General features: G+C 35.1%; 3 protein-coding genes across 3 annotated transcripts; 2 read left to right on the top strand and 1 right to left on the bottom strand.

Moving 5' to 3' along the window:
* The first annotated feature begins 1,088 nt into the window (after window positions 1-1,088).
* LOC110645382 (disease resistance-like protein DSC1) lies at window positions 1,089-5,505 on the top strand. The gene is made up of 5 exons (XM_021798530.2): window positions 1,089-1,796; window positions 1,941-3,033; window positions 3,172-3,483; window positions 3,575-4,621; window positions 4,731-5,505. Exons 1-5 carry the CDS (start codon window positions 1,354-1,356, stop codon window positions 5,310-5,312), a joined length of 3,477 nt encoding a protein of 1,158 aa, XP_021654222.2. The 5' UTR covers window positions 1,089-1,353; the 3' UTR covers window positions 5,313-5,505.
* A 4,002-nt stretch (window positions 5,506-9,507) lies between these two features.
* Window positions 9,508-11,279, top strand: LOC110645374 (protein DETOXIFICATION 56). Its single transcript, XM_058153600.1, has one exon. The coding sequence runs from the start codon at window positions 9,636-9,638 to the stop codon at window positions 11,169-11,171; it is 1,536 nt and encodes a 511-aa protein (XP_058009583.1). The 5' UTR covers window positions 9,508-9,635; the 3' UTR covers window positions 11,172-11,279.
* A 187-nt stretch (window positions 11,280-11,466) lies between these two features.
* On the bottom strand, window positions 11,467-14,013 carry LOC110645370 (ATP-dependent Clp protease ATP-binding subunit CLPT2, chloroplastic). Its single transcript, XM_021798511.2, has 5 exons — window positions 13,656-14,013; window positions 13,527-13,565; window positions 13,316-13,425; window positions 12,468-12,647; window positions 11,467-11,779 (listed from the first exon to the last, which is right to left on the bottom strand). The coding sequence occupies exons 1-5, from the start codon at window positions 13,901-13,903 to the stop codon at window positions 11,622-11,624; spliced, it is 735 nt and encodes a 244-aa protein (XP_021654203.2). The 5' UTR covers window positions 13,904-14,013; the 3' UTR covers window positions 11,467-11,621.
* Between the last annotated feature and the right edge of the window lie 5,040 nt (window positions 14,014-19,053).

The following is a 19,053-nucleotide window of genomic DNA, read 5'->3' as shown; positions in this document are numbered from 1 at the left end:
TTCTAGTATTACATATATTATATAGACATCAATTCCTCCAATGTTCGAGGAGTAGAGTTATCTGAAGAGGATAAATTCCCATAAAATAATATTCATTTAATTAAAAAAAAAATCTATAGTAATTTAATTTATTTAATGGTCACCAGTTAGCTACAAGGTTAATTAAAGAATGTTTTTGCACCATCAATCTTTATTATTATTATTATTATTATTTGGTTTTTTTTTTTGGGTAACATTTACTTAAAATATACACGTTAAATAATTATCAAAATGGAAATAATTTTGATTAAATATTATAGATTTAAGCTCCACGTACCCTTCTCTCCCATCAATAGTCTCTTCTTTTTCTAAAAGAGTGTAGAGGAGACCAATAAAAACCCATTATATGAGGCCACACAGACCACAGTCCACCAGAGGGTAATTGCCCATCACTTCAGAATTCTTTCAGTTTCTGTGAATAAGTAGCCCATGGGTGCCCATAATGTGGCCCAATTTTCGTCACATTCCTTGATCCAAGGCCCATTTGGTAGGCCTTGCTTATCACTCTGCCCATTTTTATTTGTCTCCCAGTTCTGGCTATTGGAGATGTGTGATTTCGATCTCGATTTAATTCAATTCTTTGTAAGAATCATAATCAATCAGAATTAAACTTCGATTTTTTCATATTTTTTAAATAAAGGATGAATTTTCATTTTTTAAAATCAGAATTCCATTATTCGATGAGAAAAAAAAAGGTTCTATTTATCATTGCGTTTCAAAATTTTAAAATTATTATTTAAATAAAAATATTATTTTAAATATTATTAAAAAATATAATTTAAAAAAATTTATTTTATTATTATAATTTTTTTATAATTAAAATTAATTAAATTTATTTTTAATATTTTTTAATTAATATATTTAAAAAAAATAATTTTTTTAACAATAATTTCAACAAAAATAGGAAGCAACTTGTAACTTTTTTGAAACACCAGGAAAACTTCTAGGAAGCCAACGTTGCCGTGTCCCAAAGAACATTTTAAAAACTTCTTAGAAGGTCCCCCTTATTTTTGAATTTTGAAAATTCTTTAGAAGCTATAAGGAAAGAGAGAGTTGCTTTCCCCTAATAATTTCTCCGTTAACACACTCCACTAAATATTGAGGTTGAAGACGAGCATTTGCTGATGCTTGATGGGTATTTCATAGAGATTGTCAAGAAACTTCAATTTAGAAACTTCAATTGAAAGTTATATTTGTTTTCTTGGTTTAGCACTATATTTAGCTCCCTCCAAGAATTTATGTCTATACGTCCATCGATCAGATCCTTTTTTTTTTTTTTTTTTAAATTGATTGCAGCATCCATCAAGTGTTCTAATGGCTTCCCATATCACCCATCGCCGATTTGATGTTTTTCTGAGTTTTAGTGGCAAAGATACTCGCGTTAATTTCACCAGTCATCTTTATGCTGCTTTATCTCGAAAGTCGATTACCACCTTCGTGGACAAAATTGAAGTTAGAGGAGGAGAAAAAATCATTGAAGCAATCTTTTCAGCAATTGAAAACTCAGAAATTGCCATTGTCATTTTCTCTAAAAATTATGCGTCTTCTCCATGGTGCTTAGATGAACTTGTAAAGATTATGGAATGCAGTGAAACTCGCAAGCTCATGGTTCTACCCATATTTTATCGTGTAAATCCATCGGATTTATTGAATCAGACTGGAATTGAAAGGTTACCCAAAGATGAGAAACTGCCAAAGTGGAAGGATGCCTTGAACCAGGCAGCAAAACTATCCGGTTGGAATTTGCCTCCTACCAGGTAATGAAATGGAAAACCTGTGCTTTTTGCTTTGAAATAAAATTAGGTCTGTCTTTCTCTGTAGTTCGAACAACTGCTCATAGTCTACATTATATTTTCTAATTTCTAGGCCTTTATCTTCTGCTTTACTCACATATTTGACAGGCCAGAGTCTGAAATTGTTGGTGAAATTGTCGGATTTATTGTGAAAAAATTGAAACAAGTCCCTTTAAGTAAGATAGAGGGCCTTGTGGGAATGGATTCAAGCATTGAGGAAATTAAAGCATTTTTGTCCTCGGAGTTGGTAGATGTCCTCATTTTAGGAATTTGGGGAATGGGCGGAATTGGTAAAACAACTCTTGCTGAAGCTGTTTTCAACCAAATTGCATGTCAATTTGAAGGATGTTGCTTTCTAGCAAATGTTAGGGAAAAATCTGAAAAAAGTGGTGGATTAACCTGTTTACAAGAGGAGCTTCTTTCTAAAACATTAGAGGAAAAAGATCTCAAGGTTGACACACCTAATATTGGATACTCTTTTTTAATTAATCGAATGCTCAGCAGTAAGAAGGTTTTAATTGTTGTTGATGATGCTAGTAGTTCCGATCAAGTAGAGTTATTAGTTGGAAATCGTCAATGGTTTGGTCCAGGAAGTAGAATTATCATAACAAGCAGAGATAAACAAGTGCTTAGAAAAAGTGTTGATCATATGTACGAAGTTAAGAAATTAGAGCATCATGAAGCTCTGCAACTTTTTAGTCAGAATGCCTTCAAGATGCAGAATCCTACAGAAGATTACCAGGCTTTATCATATTCAGTTATAGAATATGCTAAGGGTATTCCTTTGGCTGTTAAAGTATTGGGTTCCTTTTTGTTTGCCAAGAGCAAAAGCGAATGGGATAGTGCATTGTGTAAACTCAAAAAAGCTCCTCATAAAGATATAAAAAATGTGCTTAAAATTAGTTATGATGAGCTTGATGGGGAAGAGAAGGATATCTTTCTTCATATTGCATGTTTCTTTAGTGGTGAGAGTCTGGGTATGGTAACACAAATACTAGATGGATGTGGCTTCTCAACTGAAATTGGATTACGTGTTCTCATTGATAAATCTCTCATTTCTATTCCAAATAATACGATAGCAATGCATGATTTACTGCAAGAAATGGGCAAGGAAATTGTTCGCCAAGAATTTAAAGAGCCAGGCCGACGTAGTAGATTATGGAATCATGAAGAAATCCTTCATGTATTGAAAAAGAAAACAGTAAGATATAAGTCCATGAACTTCTGAATTTTATATTCGGTTATAGTTTTTATATTGAAAGTAGACACTGACTTTTTTGCAGCAGTTATTCAATGTAATTATTAAGGAATCACGTGTATCTTCTGTTCTTCGTTTCAGGGAACTGAAGCAATTGAAGGCATGTTCCTTGATATGTCTAAAATAAGCAAGATGCACTTGAGTTCGAATGCATTTGAGAGAATGCATAATCTACAATTTCTCAAATTTTACAAGTCTGATTGCTGTCGTGATTTTGGAGAAGAAAGTAAAGTGCGACTTTCTCAAGGCCTAGAATCTCTTCCTGATGAGCTAAGGTATCTTTATTGGCACGGATACCCATTGGAATCTTTGCCTGCTAATTTCCACCTAATGAACCTCATTGTTCTTTCGTTGCCTCATGGCAAAGTAAGAACACTTTGGAAGGGAAACAAGGTAAAATTCTGCATATATAATGTGCTTTCGTCAAATAGATCATAATTTTTGGTACTTCTGACATATTCTAGCTATTTTTCTTTTACTACAGGATCCTACAAAGTTAAGAGAAATTGATCTTAGTTTCTCCCAAGGCTTAATCGATATTCCTGACCTATCAAGGGCCAGTAATCTTACTTGCATGAAGCTATCTGGCTGCAACAACATTAAAAGTTTGCCAAGTACCATTGGTTTGAGATCTCTTAGAACTCTTGATGTCAACAACTGCTCAAAACTCAAAATATTTCCAGAGATATCGAGGAACATAAGATTCCTGTATTTAAATGGGACTGCAATCAAAGAAGTACCCTCATCAATTGCATACCTCATAAGACTGCAAATACTGGAAATGAATTTTTGCACTGAGCTTGAGATTCTTCCAAGCAGCATTTGCAAGTTAAAGTCCCTTGAAATCCTTAGTCTACATGGTTGCTTGAATCTGAAGAATTTCCCAGAAATCTCTGAGGTTATGGATCAATTGAAGGTGCTTATCTTAAATGCAACTGGCATTAAAGAGCTCCCATCCTCTATTGAGCATCTAAAAGGGCTTTCTTCAATATATTTGGAAAACTGCAAAAACCTCACTTATCTTCCAGAGAGTTTCTGTAATTTGAAAGCTCTTTATTGGCTTTTTCTTGCTTCTTGCCCACAACTTGAAAAATTGCCAAAAAAGTTATCGAATTTAACAATATTAGAAGACCTCACAGCAGGTGGATGTAATCTGTTGAAATTACCTTCTCATCTAAATCATTTGTCCTGTATATCGAAGCTGGATCTAAGTGGAAACAGTTTTGAGAAACTGCCTGCAAGTATCAAAAAACTTCCTCATCTGCAATGGCTCAACATAAGTTCCTGCAAGAGGCTTCAATCTGTAATGGAGCTTCCACTGTCTCTAACAGATTTAGATGCACATGACTGTGGATCCTTGGAAGATATCTCTGGCCTTAAACAACTTTTTCAATTGAAATGTGTGGAAAAATTCTATCAGAAAAGATTCGTATTTACTTGTTGCTTCAAAGTGGAGGAAAATGTTTGGAGTGATTTCCTAGCAGATGCACAGTTGTGGATTCAGAAAGTGTCAATGAGAGTGAATGACGAGGTATTTCTCTCGAGCCCTTCTCTTTTTTTTTTTTTTCTACTTATTATTTTCCTACTTATTATTTTCTGTATTAGTATTCTATTTTTGAAAATCTTGATTCTTGTAATAGGAATCTTTTAGCATCTGGTATCCTGGAAGTAAAATTCCTGAGTGGTTCACAAATCAAAGTGAGGGAAGTTCAATCATGATCCAGTTGCCTCCACATTCACGCAAGTATGTTCTGTTGGGGTTTGTTCTATGCGTTGTTCTTGCATTCCAAGCTAATTTTGAATATCATAACAGTTTCTTCCACGTTCTTTGTGTCTACCATTTCAAAAATAATTGTGGAGACTGCAGTGATCTCCAAGAACTTTATAGCAGTAGATCTCATGTATCCGGTAATGCTAAAAACATCTGGTCAGAGCATGTGCTACTGTTTTTTGATCCCAATTTCTCTGCTGAAAGAGCCAGTGAATTTCGCTATGATGAAGCCTCATTTGAATTCCACTTGCAAAACAACGACAGCAATGGTAGGCAGAGTTGCAAGATTAAAAACTGTGCAGTCTTTCCACTATATGACCAAGAAGAGAAATACAGCAACATGGAAGAAGAAACTTGTAAAAGAAAGAGATCCTGGGATGGAAGTGGGAGAGAGGACTATCCTAAAAGGATGATGATGCAGGATCATTTTAGGAAGAAATTTAGGAAGTAGTGTTTTATATTATCTAGGAAGTTTGAGCTTGTTTAGTATTCCTAATTAGTATTTGTTTAGGTATTTTATTGTTTTTGTTTGGGATTCCAAATCCTAGTGGTGATAAAATTAATATTATATTATATTTGAGAATTGATTTTAAGAATTAATACAAATTCTGAGAATTGTTTCTCATCCCTCTTTTTGAGTGTTCTATTGTGTTCTACATTTAGCCTTGCTTCAAATGGAAGGACAGGGGAATATCTGCAATTCCTGCTATTTTGCATCTCTTGGCAGTTTGATCGATCGACACAAATACGCTGCATTTCACCTTTCTATCACATTCACTCATGTGGGACTTCATCTAAATGGCTGTTTACACATGAAATATGCAAGAGGAATGTGAACCTATGTATTGAGATTTCACGCCCTGCATTTTCAAGTTCATTTTTCCAACTAAATCCCCACCCTGCCATTGATTGAGCTAGGCTCAGGTGAACTCTAGCTAGGAGGGATTCAACCATTGTTGAAGATGGAATTTACGAAATCAGATAAAGGTAAAGCTTTAGTAACAACAATGGAATAGTTGCAACTTGCAAAGCTTTAAACCAAATGCTACCCTGATCTCTATATGCCCTCACCAGGATCCAAGGCATAAGAATTAAGCATGCAAATGCATTGAAGCTTCTCAAAATTCTAAAGGTCGTTGGCTGGAAGAATGTTACTGGAAATTGATGGCTTGTTCACAAGATCATAGAAATGGTCAATTATCTTATACCCGGCAATGAATTTTTATACTCAATAAAAATCAAAAATCCCCTTGAGTTGTTGCTATACAAAAACAGATTTTCTTGCAATTTGCGGAGTGTCTTCAGCCATCATTTTATTTCTGTCAAAAACCACATTCACATCCAGAGAAAAGGAAAAAGAAGAGCAATTGCTGAGTAGATTGCTGCAAGTGTAAGTCATTCATCATATGAAGTTGATTTGCTTCATAGGAAACTTCCTAGTAGAAAAATATTTTTCTTTAGGAATAACTCATTTGCTTGGGGTCTGGGATCATTTGTATTATGAGGGTTGGCCTTTCTATGCAATAGATGTGATGTCCAAAATGGGTTGATTATAGTAATGATATTAAACTCAAATTGACAACAATGATTGGATTTTGTACGGCTAAAAAAACAAAAACATCTGCGCTAGCTTCTTCTCAATCTTTTATTTTACTGAAATTGGATTCATTGTAATACCACCAAGAATACATCTTTACTGACTAGGACAAGACAACCAGAGAGGTACACCTCTAATTCCATTACAACAACCTGAGAAAACCTTGATTGGCGATTGCTACTTTTCTTAGAGACAAAACACTCCTTTCATTTCAGCACTAAGATTCTATGGTCTCAAAATCTTAAATAAATAAATAAATTGAAGACATCAATGATACCTTGTGCAGCTCCTTAAAAATTAAATGAATAAATAAAATTTTAAATTTTCAATTAAAAAATAAGACATCTAGATAAAAATTTAAAGGGACTCGAGTGTCATTATATTTTAAAAAATTCAACCAATTAAAAAGAGAAAAAAAAAATAAGTTGGCATATCATAAGATTTCCAGACATATCATTAAAAATTAAAAAAAAAAAAAAGAAATCTTTTTGAGATAATATAATAATGCTAGTGTTTCCTTTTATTACCCTATTTGACTATTAGCTTAATTTAGTGACTGGTGACATCTGCAAGCAATTTGGCGAACTTGTCAGACTCCAGGTAATTATTAGAGTGGATAGTTGCATTCATTTAGAATACGCAGACTCCTGGTAAGTTGCATTCATTTAGATTACATCATCATTCACCAATTTCGTTCACATCTCCTATATATTCAAGCCTATCCTGACACTGCTCCTAGGAAAAAGAATGGGATTTTGGATCCTGGAATTCTACTTCAGTTATCATCTCCACTCTTAGCCACTTCTATACTTGTATTCTCAAATCAATGAGAATTGAAGCATTCGTGCAACTAGCTTCTGTCATGAAATTTTCCTGCCATGGAGATCGATATCAACTTTATCAATTAATGATATGAGGTTGCTCTCTCAAATGTACATTTACAATTTGTGGTGATTGTTTAACCTACTGTAACCTCCTTGTTGGGCCAGAGAAACCGAGGTCTCTTTCATGGAACTTTAGCACAGACACTTGTTTGTGCAATTTGTTCTGATACTAACAAGACTGATTCAAATAAAGGAAATGCCTCAACCACTTAATAATAATAATAAAAAAAAAACTTATAAAGCAGCCTGTCCTGTGTTTGGACGGATCCCACATCCAATCTTTCATAGTGGCCATTACAAAGATTGGTGCTTTTTTTTATTGGAAATGGAAATGCAAATGACAAGGTTGCCTCTTCCTTTCCTGGGAAATGATTGATATGCCCATCCTTTCTGGAGGCAGAACATAGTGTGACAGATCAAGATTGCATTTGCCAATTACTCATGATTTTATTTCTAACCTTCAGGTTATGATTCCCTGAAGAAACTAATTCTAATATCCAGACAGACACAGAGAAGAGAAACCTTCTTTAAATCTGTCTTTCTCACCTTCATGATCAGAATAAAACTTATGAAAGTAATCCACTATTTTTTTCAATAAAGTTGAAATCGATAAAGCAAAGTACTTTAGATAATGTTTCTGTTAAAGTAGCACTCAATTTCTCATATTCCTTATTCATATTTTATTGTATGATTCTGAGTACATTCTTACCGTAAAGTGCATCTTAAAACCACCATATCCCACCAGAATTACAGTATATCAACCTTATAAAAGAAAACAATTCCTGGTTTCCGAGATCACATCTATTACATCTTTTCAATAAAAAAGTTGCAGCATGGAATTTCATTTGAGACAGGTAACTAATTTAATCAGTATCTTTGGAAGTTAGATGCGCACTTAAGGTTGATTGTTCTACTAAAACACTGATCGCATGAGATGATTAATTAAGGAAGCTGAAGAGTAAACTCAATCATAGAGAGGTTAGAAAATGGGCAAGAGCAGCACTAGAATTAAGGAAAAGATATGGGAGCTTTAGAAATGGGGAACAGGTGGAAAGCAAAGTGATGGATTCTCATTATTGTTGTAATTAAAAAAAAAAAAAAAAAAGGAATTAATGGTGTGGCCACCAGTGTCTTTATCATCTTCTCAAACATTTCGTAAGATTTTTTTTTTTTTTTCTGGAAATTAACCTTAGCGAAATTATTTCATTTTCCCCTCTAAATTTCGTCTTCTCTTCATAATCTTTATTTCATACTTATTTCATTTATTCTCTATGCATTTACTCTCGTATTAATTCTATCATTAGTCTCACAATCTTACTTCAGCATCAGAGTGTCAAGTAGGGGAGTCTCACTTGGTCCTCTAACCCTTAATTTTTTTTGCAGATAGCTCATCTTGACCCTTTGAAACTTTACCACATACACACAAACCCTTTTTTTCTCTTTTGGAAGAAAAACTATGAGCTTACTGATCAAACCCTTTTCTTTTTCTCTTAATTTCCTACCACACAAACACTCCTTTGCTTATAATTTTGCATTCAAAACTGATCTTCAAGATTTAATTAGTACAAGATGTAACAATCAATGGATTCCATTAAATGAATTGAACTCTTACAAAATCATCCACGATTTTTTTTTCCTTCTAAATTGACTTGTTTTTTAACTTAAAACAATGAAATTTGATTAATTATATATATATTTTTTTTAAATATCATAAATATGAGAAATAGCTAATTAAAATTCAAATAAAATGGAATTCGGAATTTGCAGACACTTTGCACGAGCAGATGCTAAGCATTTGAATTCTTACAAGTTGGAACATATTCCAATGGGAACACAAAAATAAAGTACACATTTGAATTAAAAAATTGAACTTTGGCTCATGAAAAGATAAGGAGAACTGAATTATATCTGCTAGAACATTAGTATATGCAGTAGATTTCGGTGGCTGCCTTATGAGAGCAAATATTCTTCAAGACGAGAATAATACAAATTAGGCAGGTTCACGGTTAGGAGTTCAGGAGCAACTAGAAAATTTTTCAGAACTCTAGAAAAGAACCTTCTATTTGCAGTAAAATAGTAGAACTGTAATCATCTTTAAAAAATGAGGAATGAAGATCAAGCTTAAAGGAATATGTTAATATCTAAAAGTGAAGTTATATGGCCCTTGCATTCTCATCAGGCACTATAAATTACTACCATCTATCTCTCCTTCAATTGGCCAACACAAAAAGAAGTCTGCATTTGCCCTTTCCTTTAGAAACGCACCAATCTATATTGCTTAGGCTCAGCCATTATGTCTATTACCACAACAAAATTGGAAGAGAATCCTGTTCGTATAGCATCTCTGCCTTCTCCTCTTCCACCACCTCCACTGCCACTAATTACACGAAAATGGCCCACAAACCTTATGCAGGTAGTATTCTTGGAGTTAAAACTACAACGAGGGATAACCCTTCCCTTACTGGCGATGAATTTGGCATGGTTTGCCAAGATTGCTATAACAACTGCTTTTCTAGGCCGGCTTGGAGATCTCCGGTTAGCTGGTGGCACTCTTGGTTTCACTTTTGCTAATGTCACTGGCTTCTCCGTTTTGAATGGTCTCTGTGGTGCCATGGAACCTATTTGTGGTCAAGCTTATGGAGCTAAAAATTTTAGGCTGCTCCATAAGACTCTTCTCATGACAATTTTCTTGTTGCTACTAGTAACCCTGCCTGCATCTTTCTTATGGCTTAATATTGAGAAAATTCTCATCCACTTTGGCCAACAAGAAGAGATTTCACTTGTTGCAAAAACCTATCTTTTCTATCTTCTTCCTGACTTGGTCATCACTTCCTTACTCTGTCCTCTCAAAGCCTACTTGAGCTCTCAAGGTATAACGGTTCCAATAATGTTTAGCTCAGCTTTAGGTCTTGCTTTACACGTACCCATTAACATCTTTCTTGTAAAATCCAAGGGTCTTGAGGGGGTATCCATGGCAATATGGATAACCGATCTTATAGTTGTGATTTTACTAGCTTCATACGTGTTGGTGAAGGAAAATAGCAAGGAAGGGAAGTGGAAGGAGGGAGGATGGTTCGACCAAGGCATTTGCGACTGGCGCAGGTTGCTAAAGCTTTGTGGACCATGTTGCCTTACCACCTGCCTTGAATGGTGGTGCTGGGAGATCTTAATCTTGCTAACGGGGCGGCTGGCGAATGCCAAGCAAGCAGTGGGAGTGTTAGCCATTGTGCTCAACTTCGACTACTTGCTCTTCTCTGTGATGCTTTCGCTAGCAACTTGTGCTTCAATTCGTGTGTCCAATGAACTTGGGGCCAATCAAGCAGGCCCTGCTTACCAGTCGGCGTATGTTTCTATGGCGTTGAGTTTAGTATCAGGTTGCATTGGTGCCCTGGTGATGGTAGGAGCCAGAGGTATTTGGGGGCCTTTTTTTAGCCATGACAAGGGCATTATAAGAGGTGTAAAGAAGATGATGTTGCTTATGGCTTTGCTAGAAGTGGTAAATTTTCCTCTAGCAGTATGTGGAGGAATTGTCCGGGGTACTGCTAGGCCATGGTTGGGTACTTATTCCAATCTTGGTGGGTTCTACCTTGTGGCCTTGCCGGTAGCCATTCTTTTAGCATTTAAAGCAGGACTCGGCCTTGGCGGGTTGCTGATAGGTTTTCTGGTTGGGATCACTGCGTGCATGACGTTGTTATTGGTGTTTGTAATGAGGATTGATTGGGAAGTTGAAGCTGACAAGGCACAAAAACTAGCCAGTAACATGCAAGAGACCACCCAAGAACGTGAAAATGACAAAAACAGTGCAATAATCAATGGTGCTATCATATGAGAATAACTTGGAAACATTTGTTTTGCTTCTCATTCTAGTGGACTCCTACCGGTGATTTCAAGACAACTTCTAATTTCATCTGTAATTATATGGCCAGCCAATTATCCATCTGATGGCTCCATTATAGGAATGAAAATGGTGATAAAGCAACTAAGACAGACATAACAGCGGCATTTTCACAGATAGGATCCAGTAACAAAATCAGGTCGGAATCAAGCCCTGAACCAACCAATTTTAAGAAAATTCAGCATTTCTAATAGGACTTAAGTGCATAGAAAACAACTCAAATGGCTCATTGAGGACACAAATGCCAACTTGTGATAATTCCTTGAAAAGATTGTATCCATACAAGAATGACAAGATTTGCAGCTAAGTCAAACCTTAAACTACCACCCTTGGACCTATGATTTTTAAGAATTACATAACCGCTCATAAAGAACACTGTAGGTATCATCCATCTATAAACCCAGGTCCAGTACTCAAAGACTCCAGTTCTTTGGCTTTCTCATCACTGAAGCCTAGTTTAGCCAGTATCTTGTGACCTGGGGACTCCACTTCTGACCAAATGCCAAGAAGCAGATCACTTGTTGTAACTTCCCCAGTATCCCCTGTAATTGAGAGATTCATCAGTCAAACACACTGTTTTAGCTTCCTGCACAGCATAAACAATTATTTTCACTTTTTCTACCCCACCCCCTTCCCCTTATTTTGGTATTAGTATTCCTGGCAAGGTTCCATTCAGGAAAACTGTGAAATGACATTTGGACAAATTATGAAACAATAACAATTATCCCAAAGAATGTACGAATATTGCTAAAACAGAAGAGTACTTTTCAAGAAAAGGAAGAATTGCACCCAAGAATCATTGTAGCAAAAGATCTTGAATCACTGACCGTAACTAAGAAAGACTATTTAACATAACAATCTCACAAGAGACTAAAACAAGAACTGGCAGCCGCAAATTAGACAAACTAACTTCCACACCTAATTCTAGATTCACAATTAAGCTTTTTTTACTTTTTCAAGATCCCATAATAGAAACAACATCCAGTTGCCCAGTTTTACAAGTCAATAACAGTTGATAACTCATAAAACATGCAGCCTAGTCAATACAAATTGCAGAGAAATTCTTGGCCAACAAATACTTCCCAGCAATGTTGTTTATTTGTTTGAGATATTATTCATCTGTGTTTTAATAACTTGCTGTAACTTATGTTTACAACACACTCAATAAAGAAAATTAGCAAGGCAATTAAAACCAAATAAGAGAGTAATGAGAAAATTAACAGGACTCACCCGATTTTAATTTATGATCAACAGCCCAATCAAGGGCTTTCTGAGCTGATTCAGTCAATGGAGGTTGCTCAGGAGGGAAAAAATACATGTCAGCCTTTCCAAGTAGCTTGATAGTTTCTTCACGCACTTTGAAAAGAGTAATTCCATTTGTCCATAAATACTTCGCAGCTAGACTAGTCCCTACAATCCAAAGGAGAAGATATCTTATACAACAAGAAATAGCTGAGAATCACTGCATAATAATTCTTCCAAAAGAGCTGTGACGTCTAATCTTTCTACATATCACAAAAGATTTAAAATAAAATGAGGCAGAAAAACATCCACAGTTTGCTATATGAGAATAACTGGAGTCTTTCCTATCAGTTACACAAAAAAGGTGATCCAGTGCTCAAAGCATTCCACACTTGTGGGCTCTAGGGAGGGTTGATGTACTCAGCCTTACCCCCTTACCCCTGCTCCGATTATAATAGAATAGAAAGGCTTTTATGTTCACAAAATTGATATTGAAATCGTTTTGTGTTAGAAAATGAAATTTAATAATAGCACTGTTACAATGATTTAAGTACAACAGGTGAAATTTACCAATTAGCTGTACTGTTTTCCTACAATAAATGTAGTATAGCTTTCTCCTACAGCTTGAATGATGAGAAACAAACAGCATTAAATTATTATATGGCACTGCATTCTAGAAATCAGATATTTGTAAGTTTATTCGACCATAAACAACAAAATCAATACTAAAATTAAGGCAATTGAAAGATAAATACCTAATGAAAAGAAAATTAACTTTAAGTCAGGAATTAAAAAGAGCAAACGAAAAACATGAGATGGCCAAAATTGGTTACTACCTTCAATCAAGACCCCCATGAGAAGAGCTTCAGTCCCAGTATTTGCATACTTGAGCTTCCTAGCTTCCAGTTCAGCCATAGCAAACGCCTTAATTGCCCTCCATGACCACCTAAAGTTTCACTCGTACCAACGTCAACAAAAACCTCAAATCTACCCGAAAACCATACAAACATTTTATCAAAAACCAAACAAAGGAAAAAAGTCACTGACTTGGGAACTTTCTCAATAGAAGCAAATCTCTCTGGATTCCTGCAAACACCTGAAACTACAATTTAGTCCCTAAAAATATAAAAATTGCAAAGAAAGAAAAAACAGAAAGATGGGAAATAGGGAAAATACGCAGTGGGAAGACTGGAGGCGACCGTGGCAGCGATGGGGCGGCGGGCAGGGAAGTAGGGTCTGAGATTTGAGGATTGGAAAGAGAGGTTTGTCATGTGGGTGGTGGCGCTGCCTAGCCATGATGGGTTTTGTGAAGTGCATGATTTAAGAGAGTGAGGTAATAGAGATTTGGGTTTCGCTCCGTGAAGATTGGATTGAGTGATTGCTTGGGTCGCCCATGGAAGATTGGCCAAGGAATGGGCAGCCATTTCTAGCGAAACTCAACAGTGTGCGACTTCGGTTACTGATGCAATTGCAGATTGTGATTTGGCAGAGATATGGTACGACAACGTATAAGTGGTTTGTAAAACAGGACCGGAAGGTTGGGCTCTAAAATATTGTTGGCCTTCGAATATATAAGTTTATTAAACAAAAAAAAATTATATATGTATATATATTCACTAAAATAATTACTTAAAAAATTTAAATATATATTTGTAAAAAATATTTTTTATATTTAAAATATAAAAATCTTAATAATAATATTTCAAGAATCGTAAGTGGTATATGTATTTTTTTATTTTATTTATTTTTTATTGGTATATATCAAATAATTTAAAAAATAAAAAAAGTATTTATTAATTAACTTATTTATTTATTAAATTTAAAATAAAATTATAATTAATTAAATTTATTATTATTAAAATTTTATAATATAATTATAAAAACGTAAAATATAACAGAATATATATTAAATTATGTTATTAAAATAAAATAATAAATAATAAATAATATATGTATTGTGCGGGGAAAATGACTCGTTATATAATAAATTAGAGTGTGCAAACAATCCGATAGCTCTAAATCGATTCAATAAATGTGAATTGTGAGAAAATAAAACAGAAGAAGAATATTGAGAATGATTGAAGAGCTTGATTATTCCCTTAAGCCAATGGTATCAATTTATAATCTGTACAGGACAACTAAATAGAAAATACAGAATGGCATAATGCCATGTGCAATACAACTAACTGAACCCTATTGGCATGCCAACCTATCCAAACCAATCTTACTAGGTGTACTAGGGCATGTTACACTTTTAAACTTTACAATTCTTGAAATTTAAGTTTAGGTGTTACTATTCATTTCATTAGTCAAATAAAATGTTGACTTTTGCATAGACAATAGGTACATTGGTTCTAATACTCCTAACATACCACATTTTGCATTCTAAAGTTGTTGGTATTGGTTGCGAATACCATTTCTAAGCTTAATGTTAGTTGTTCAAAATTTTCACATTTCAAGCCTTGTGTTTACTATTCCATTGGTCATTTTTACAGTAGGAATTTGGCAAAGTTATCTTCATGAAAGTTGTTCCTTACTTTATCTAGTTACATTTCCTTTTTTGAATCACTCCATTTGGAGTTTTGTAACTCAAGTTATGGCCTAAACACCATAACTGGCCGGATTGGACAGAATCCAAAATTCTGGGCAAAACTGGTTCTGCCAGATCTAGTAACCTAAGTTTGGTTGGCAATTTGACTAGGTTATGATCAGAATATAGATTTGTGTTCTTTAAAAAAGTTGTAGGTCTATGTCTCAGCTTTCTGCTGGTAAAATTTCAGGTCAATTGGACCTTTCTACACTGAGTTATGACCAAATGAATAAATACTGTTTATTTGGTCATTTTGCCCAGGCAGAATGCAGGTTACCAGGATTAGGGCAATTTTTAGGTCAACTTAGTTTGGTTTTCTGGGCAAGGTTTCTATACCAAGATTGTGCCATTATGTGTCTAGTTTCATGTCTAATTAGCCTTGCACCAATTGAACCTACACAACCCAAGTTATAGCTGCCCAAACAGGCTGGACTCACATCCAGACCTGCAGGTCACACAAGGCAGCTCAGCCAAACTCAAATCCCAAGCTACAACTCACTTCAATTCTTCATCATACACAACCAAATGGTCACTAATTGACCATTTAAACTTTCATTCACCAACACATGAACAAGATCCAAGTTTTTGTGTCCAAACCCTCGCTCCAATTCAAGGTTCACACAACACGTATCAATTAGGCATACTAATCCATTTCAAATTTATGTCTACACATCAACACCATTTCTAAGCCATTTTAAATCCATCAAATACTACTCCCATAAAGCTGGTCAAAATTCCATTCTCAATTTCACACATGAGTTATCTCAATTTCTTAATTATTTGTTCATATTCAAACTAAATTTTAAGAAATAAACAAGATTAAGTAATTAACATGCACTATACGTAATTATAGCCATGATTCTAGCACCTAAATATATTTACACAATCACTACAAATACATATATCCTAGCTCTTTATGGTACATATCTTAACACTCCTCCTCAAGCTGTAGCGTACAAATCATATGCTCCAAGCTTGTTACAAATTTATTCAATTCGAGAGCCTCTGAGAGATTTTATCAGGATATCTACTAATTGGTCATTTGAGCTAACAAAGCTAGTGGCAATACACCCAGATTTAATCTTTTGTCTAATGAAATGACAATCCACCTCTATATGTATCGTTCTCTTATGAAACACTGGATTAGAGGCAATGTGAAGTGCAGCTTGATTGTCACAAATTAGCTGCATTTGTTTAAGTTCCCCATACTTCACTCTTGGAGAAATTGTTTCAATCATATAAGTTCACAAGTTGCCAAAGCCATAGCTCGATATTCTGCTTCTGCACTTGACCTAGCAACCACATCTTGCTTCTTACTTTTTCAATAAATCAAATTAACTCCAATCATAATATAATATCTTGAAGTAGATCGTCTGTCTGAAGGAGAACCTGCCCAATCTGCATCATAGTAACCAATAATCTGTGAATGACCGCTATCTTCATATAATAGACCTTGTCCTAGAGCTCCTTTAATATATCTGAGTATCCAAATAACTGTATCCCAATGACTACTACATGGTGCTTGATGGAACTGACTGACCACACTTACAGCAAATGAGATGTCTGGGCGTGTGATTGTAAGATAATTGAGTTTTCCAACCAATCTCCGGTATCTACCAGGATCCTCTAATGGCTCCCCCTATGCAGGAACAAGTTTGACATTTGGATCCATAGGAGTATCTACGTGTCTACAATCTAACATGCTCGTCTCTATCAGTATATCCAAAGCATATTTCCTTTGAGAAATGGCGATACCTGTCTTGGATTGTGCCACTTCAATCCTCAAGAAATACTTTAGCTTCCCAAGATATGTATCATAAATAGCTAGGATATGTGTATTTATAGTGATTGTGTGAATATATTTATGTGCTAGAATCGTGGCTATAATTACGTATTTAATTAGGATTGTATTTCCTATTTAGTTGTCTTGTACAGATTATAAATTGACACCATTGGCTTGAGGGAATAATCAAGCTCTTCAATCATTCTCAATATCCTTCTTCTGTTATATTTTCTCACATGATATCAGAGCACTCGGTGGGTCTGATTTGAAATCTAAAACAAAGTTCTCATAGGGAGGAACTTTCCCTCTTTTTTCAGTCACTTTCTGGGAGTCTGTAGCTGTCACAGCCTAGCCTAGTGGATTACCCAGCCCAGGATCGACCACTCCACTGACCGTTAATGAAAGATTCCGATACATGCACCTTGAAGCGCCGTCACGCACTATCAGCTGCCGTCACACTCGCCGACACGTGAGCGCTCTCTGGCGACCGTTTCTCGCCGGCACTTCTTCCCGTCGACTCGCCAGGCGACTTCAACCACGTTGGTCCCGTCACCTGTTTCTCACTTTTTTGTCACTATCTCTTTATACAGTAGGCTTTTCTGATGTATTTCTGAGCAATATTTCAGTGTGCTTCTCTTGCCAACATGTCTGAGATTGAGCAGTCCTCCAACACAGGTTCTGAGATTCTCATACCCATATCCAACACAGGTTCTGAGATTCTCAAACCCATATTTTCTTCCATTAGTAATTCACCAGCTATTACTACTGTTAAATTAGTAGGAAGTCAAAATTGTATGTATTGGGCTGCATCAGTGGAATTATGGTTTATGGGGCAGGGGTATGATGACCACTTGGTTAAAAATGTCATAGATATAGCTTTAGCAAATAGAGCTAATTGGACTAAGATTGATGCTCAATTATGTAGTCTCTTGTGGCATTCTCTAGACCTAAAATTACTTAATATTTTTCAGTCTTGTAAAACCTATTGCAAAGTTTGGACTAAGGCGAAAACCTTATATACAAATGATATAAATCGTATTTATAAGGTAGTATCAGATATGGTTCATCTGCAGCAAAATCAACAAGATATGTCTGGTTATTTGGGACAGGTAGAATCACTGAAGAGATGAATTTAATTCTATTATGCCATGTACTGATAATATTTCTGAGCAATAGGGGACAGGTTCTTCATAGTTTTGACATTAATTGGGCTAAAACCTAATCTTGATTCTGTTAGAGACCAGATATTAACTAGTCACGTTGTTCCCACTCTAAAGAATGTGTCTGCCAGACTGTACGCATCTCACTCAATAAGAATAATTTCTCCGGAATTGAATTCTTTAGTTTTAGCTGCATAAAGTGGAAACCAACCGAGACAGGGTCCTTATCAGAGAGACAAGGGTAAAAGGCTCCATTGCACTTATTGTGATAAGACTAATCACACTCAATACACGTGTTGGGCCCTTCATGGTCGACCATCATGCCCCATTCAATCAAATAATGAGGGCCGATCAACTGCTCATATGGCTCAATCCAGTGAAAATGGTATTATTCCATTACTTGATGGAAAGGATCAGGTGCCAGATTCTATTCTATTAACTGGAGCTGATTACAAGAAGTATTTGCAATATCAAATAGTCAAATAGCAATCACTACAAATACACATATCCTAGCTATTTACAGTACATATCTTAACATGAATCAAATCAAAGAGAAAAATTAATTGAATCAAACTAAAAAAATCTATTTGATTTATCTATTTTATACAGAAAAATCAAACTCACAGTCGACAGGATATTGCTATTCAAAACCATCAACAATTCAAAATTCATTAGTGAGCTCAAATAAATCAACTTCACATATCATTAAATAATAATTAACAAAAAAAAAAAACAGCAATTTCAAGGCCAACTTTCACAAATCATCCAATACTAGCAATTGCATAATCCCCAACCCAATCCAAATTTCAAATTATCAAATAACAGCAGTAAATAATTCCCACTCTCAACTCAATTTTGAAACCATCCAATAGAAGCAAATCAATTGTTAACAATCCTTGCTTAAAAAACATAATTAACAATTCCAATTAGTGATCGACACAGAAATTTAATTTAACTATCCAATTAAAATATGTAACTTAATAATTACTTGCTTAAGTGCTTATGAAGAGATTAATTGACTAATAACGATAGTTTGATGAC

The sequence above is a fragment of the Hevea brasiliensis genome, chromosome 9 (genome assembly GCF_030052815.1).
Source record: "Hevea brasiliensis isolate MT/VB/25A 57/8 chromosome 9, ASM3005281v1, whole genome shotgun sequence".
NCBI lineage: Eukaryota > Viridiplantae > Streptophyta > Magnoliopsida > Malpighiales > Euphorbiaceae > Hevea > Hevea brasiliensis.
The sequence above is the reverse complement of the archived record's forward strand: the minus strand, read 5'-3'. Positions and strand labels throughout refer to the sequence as shown.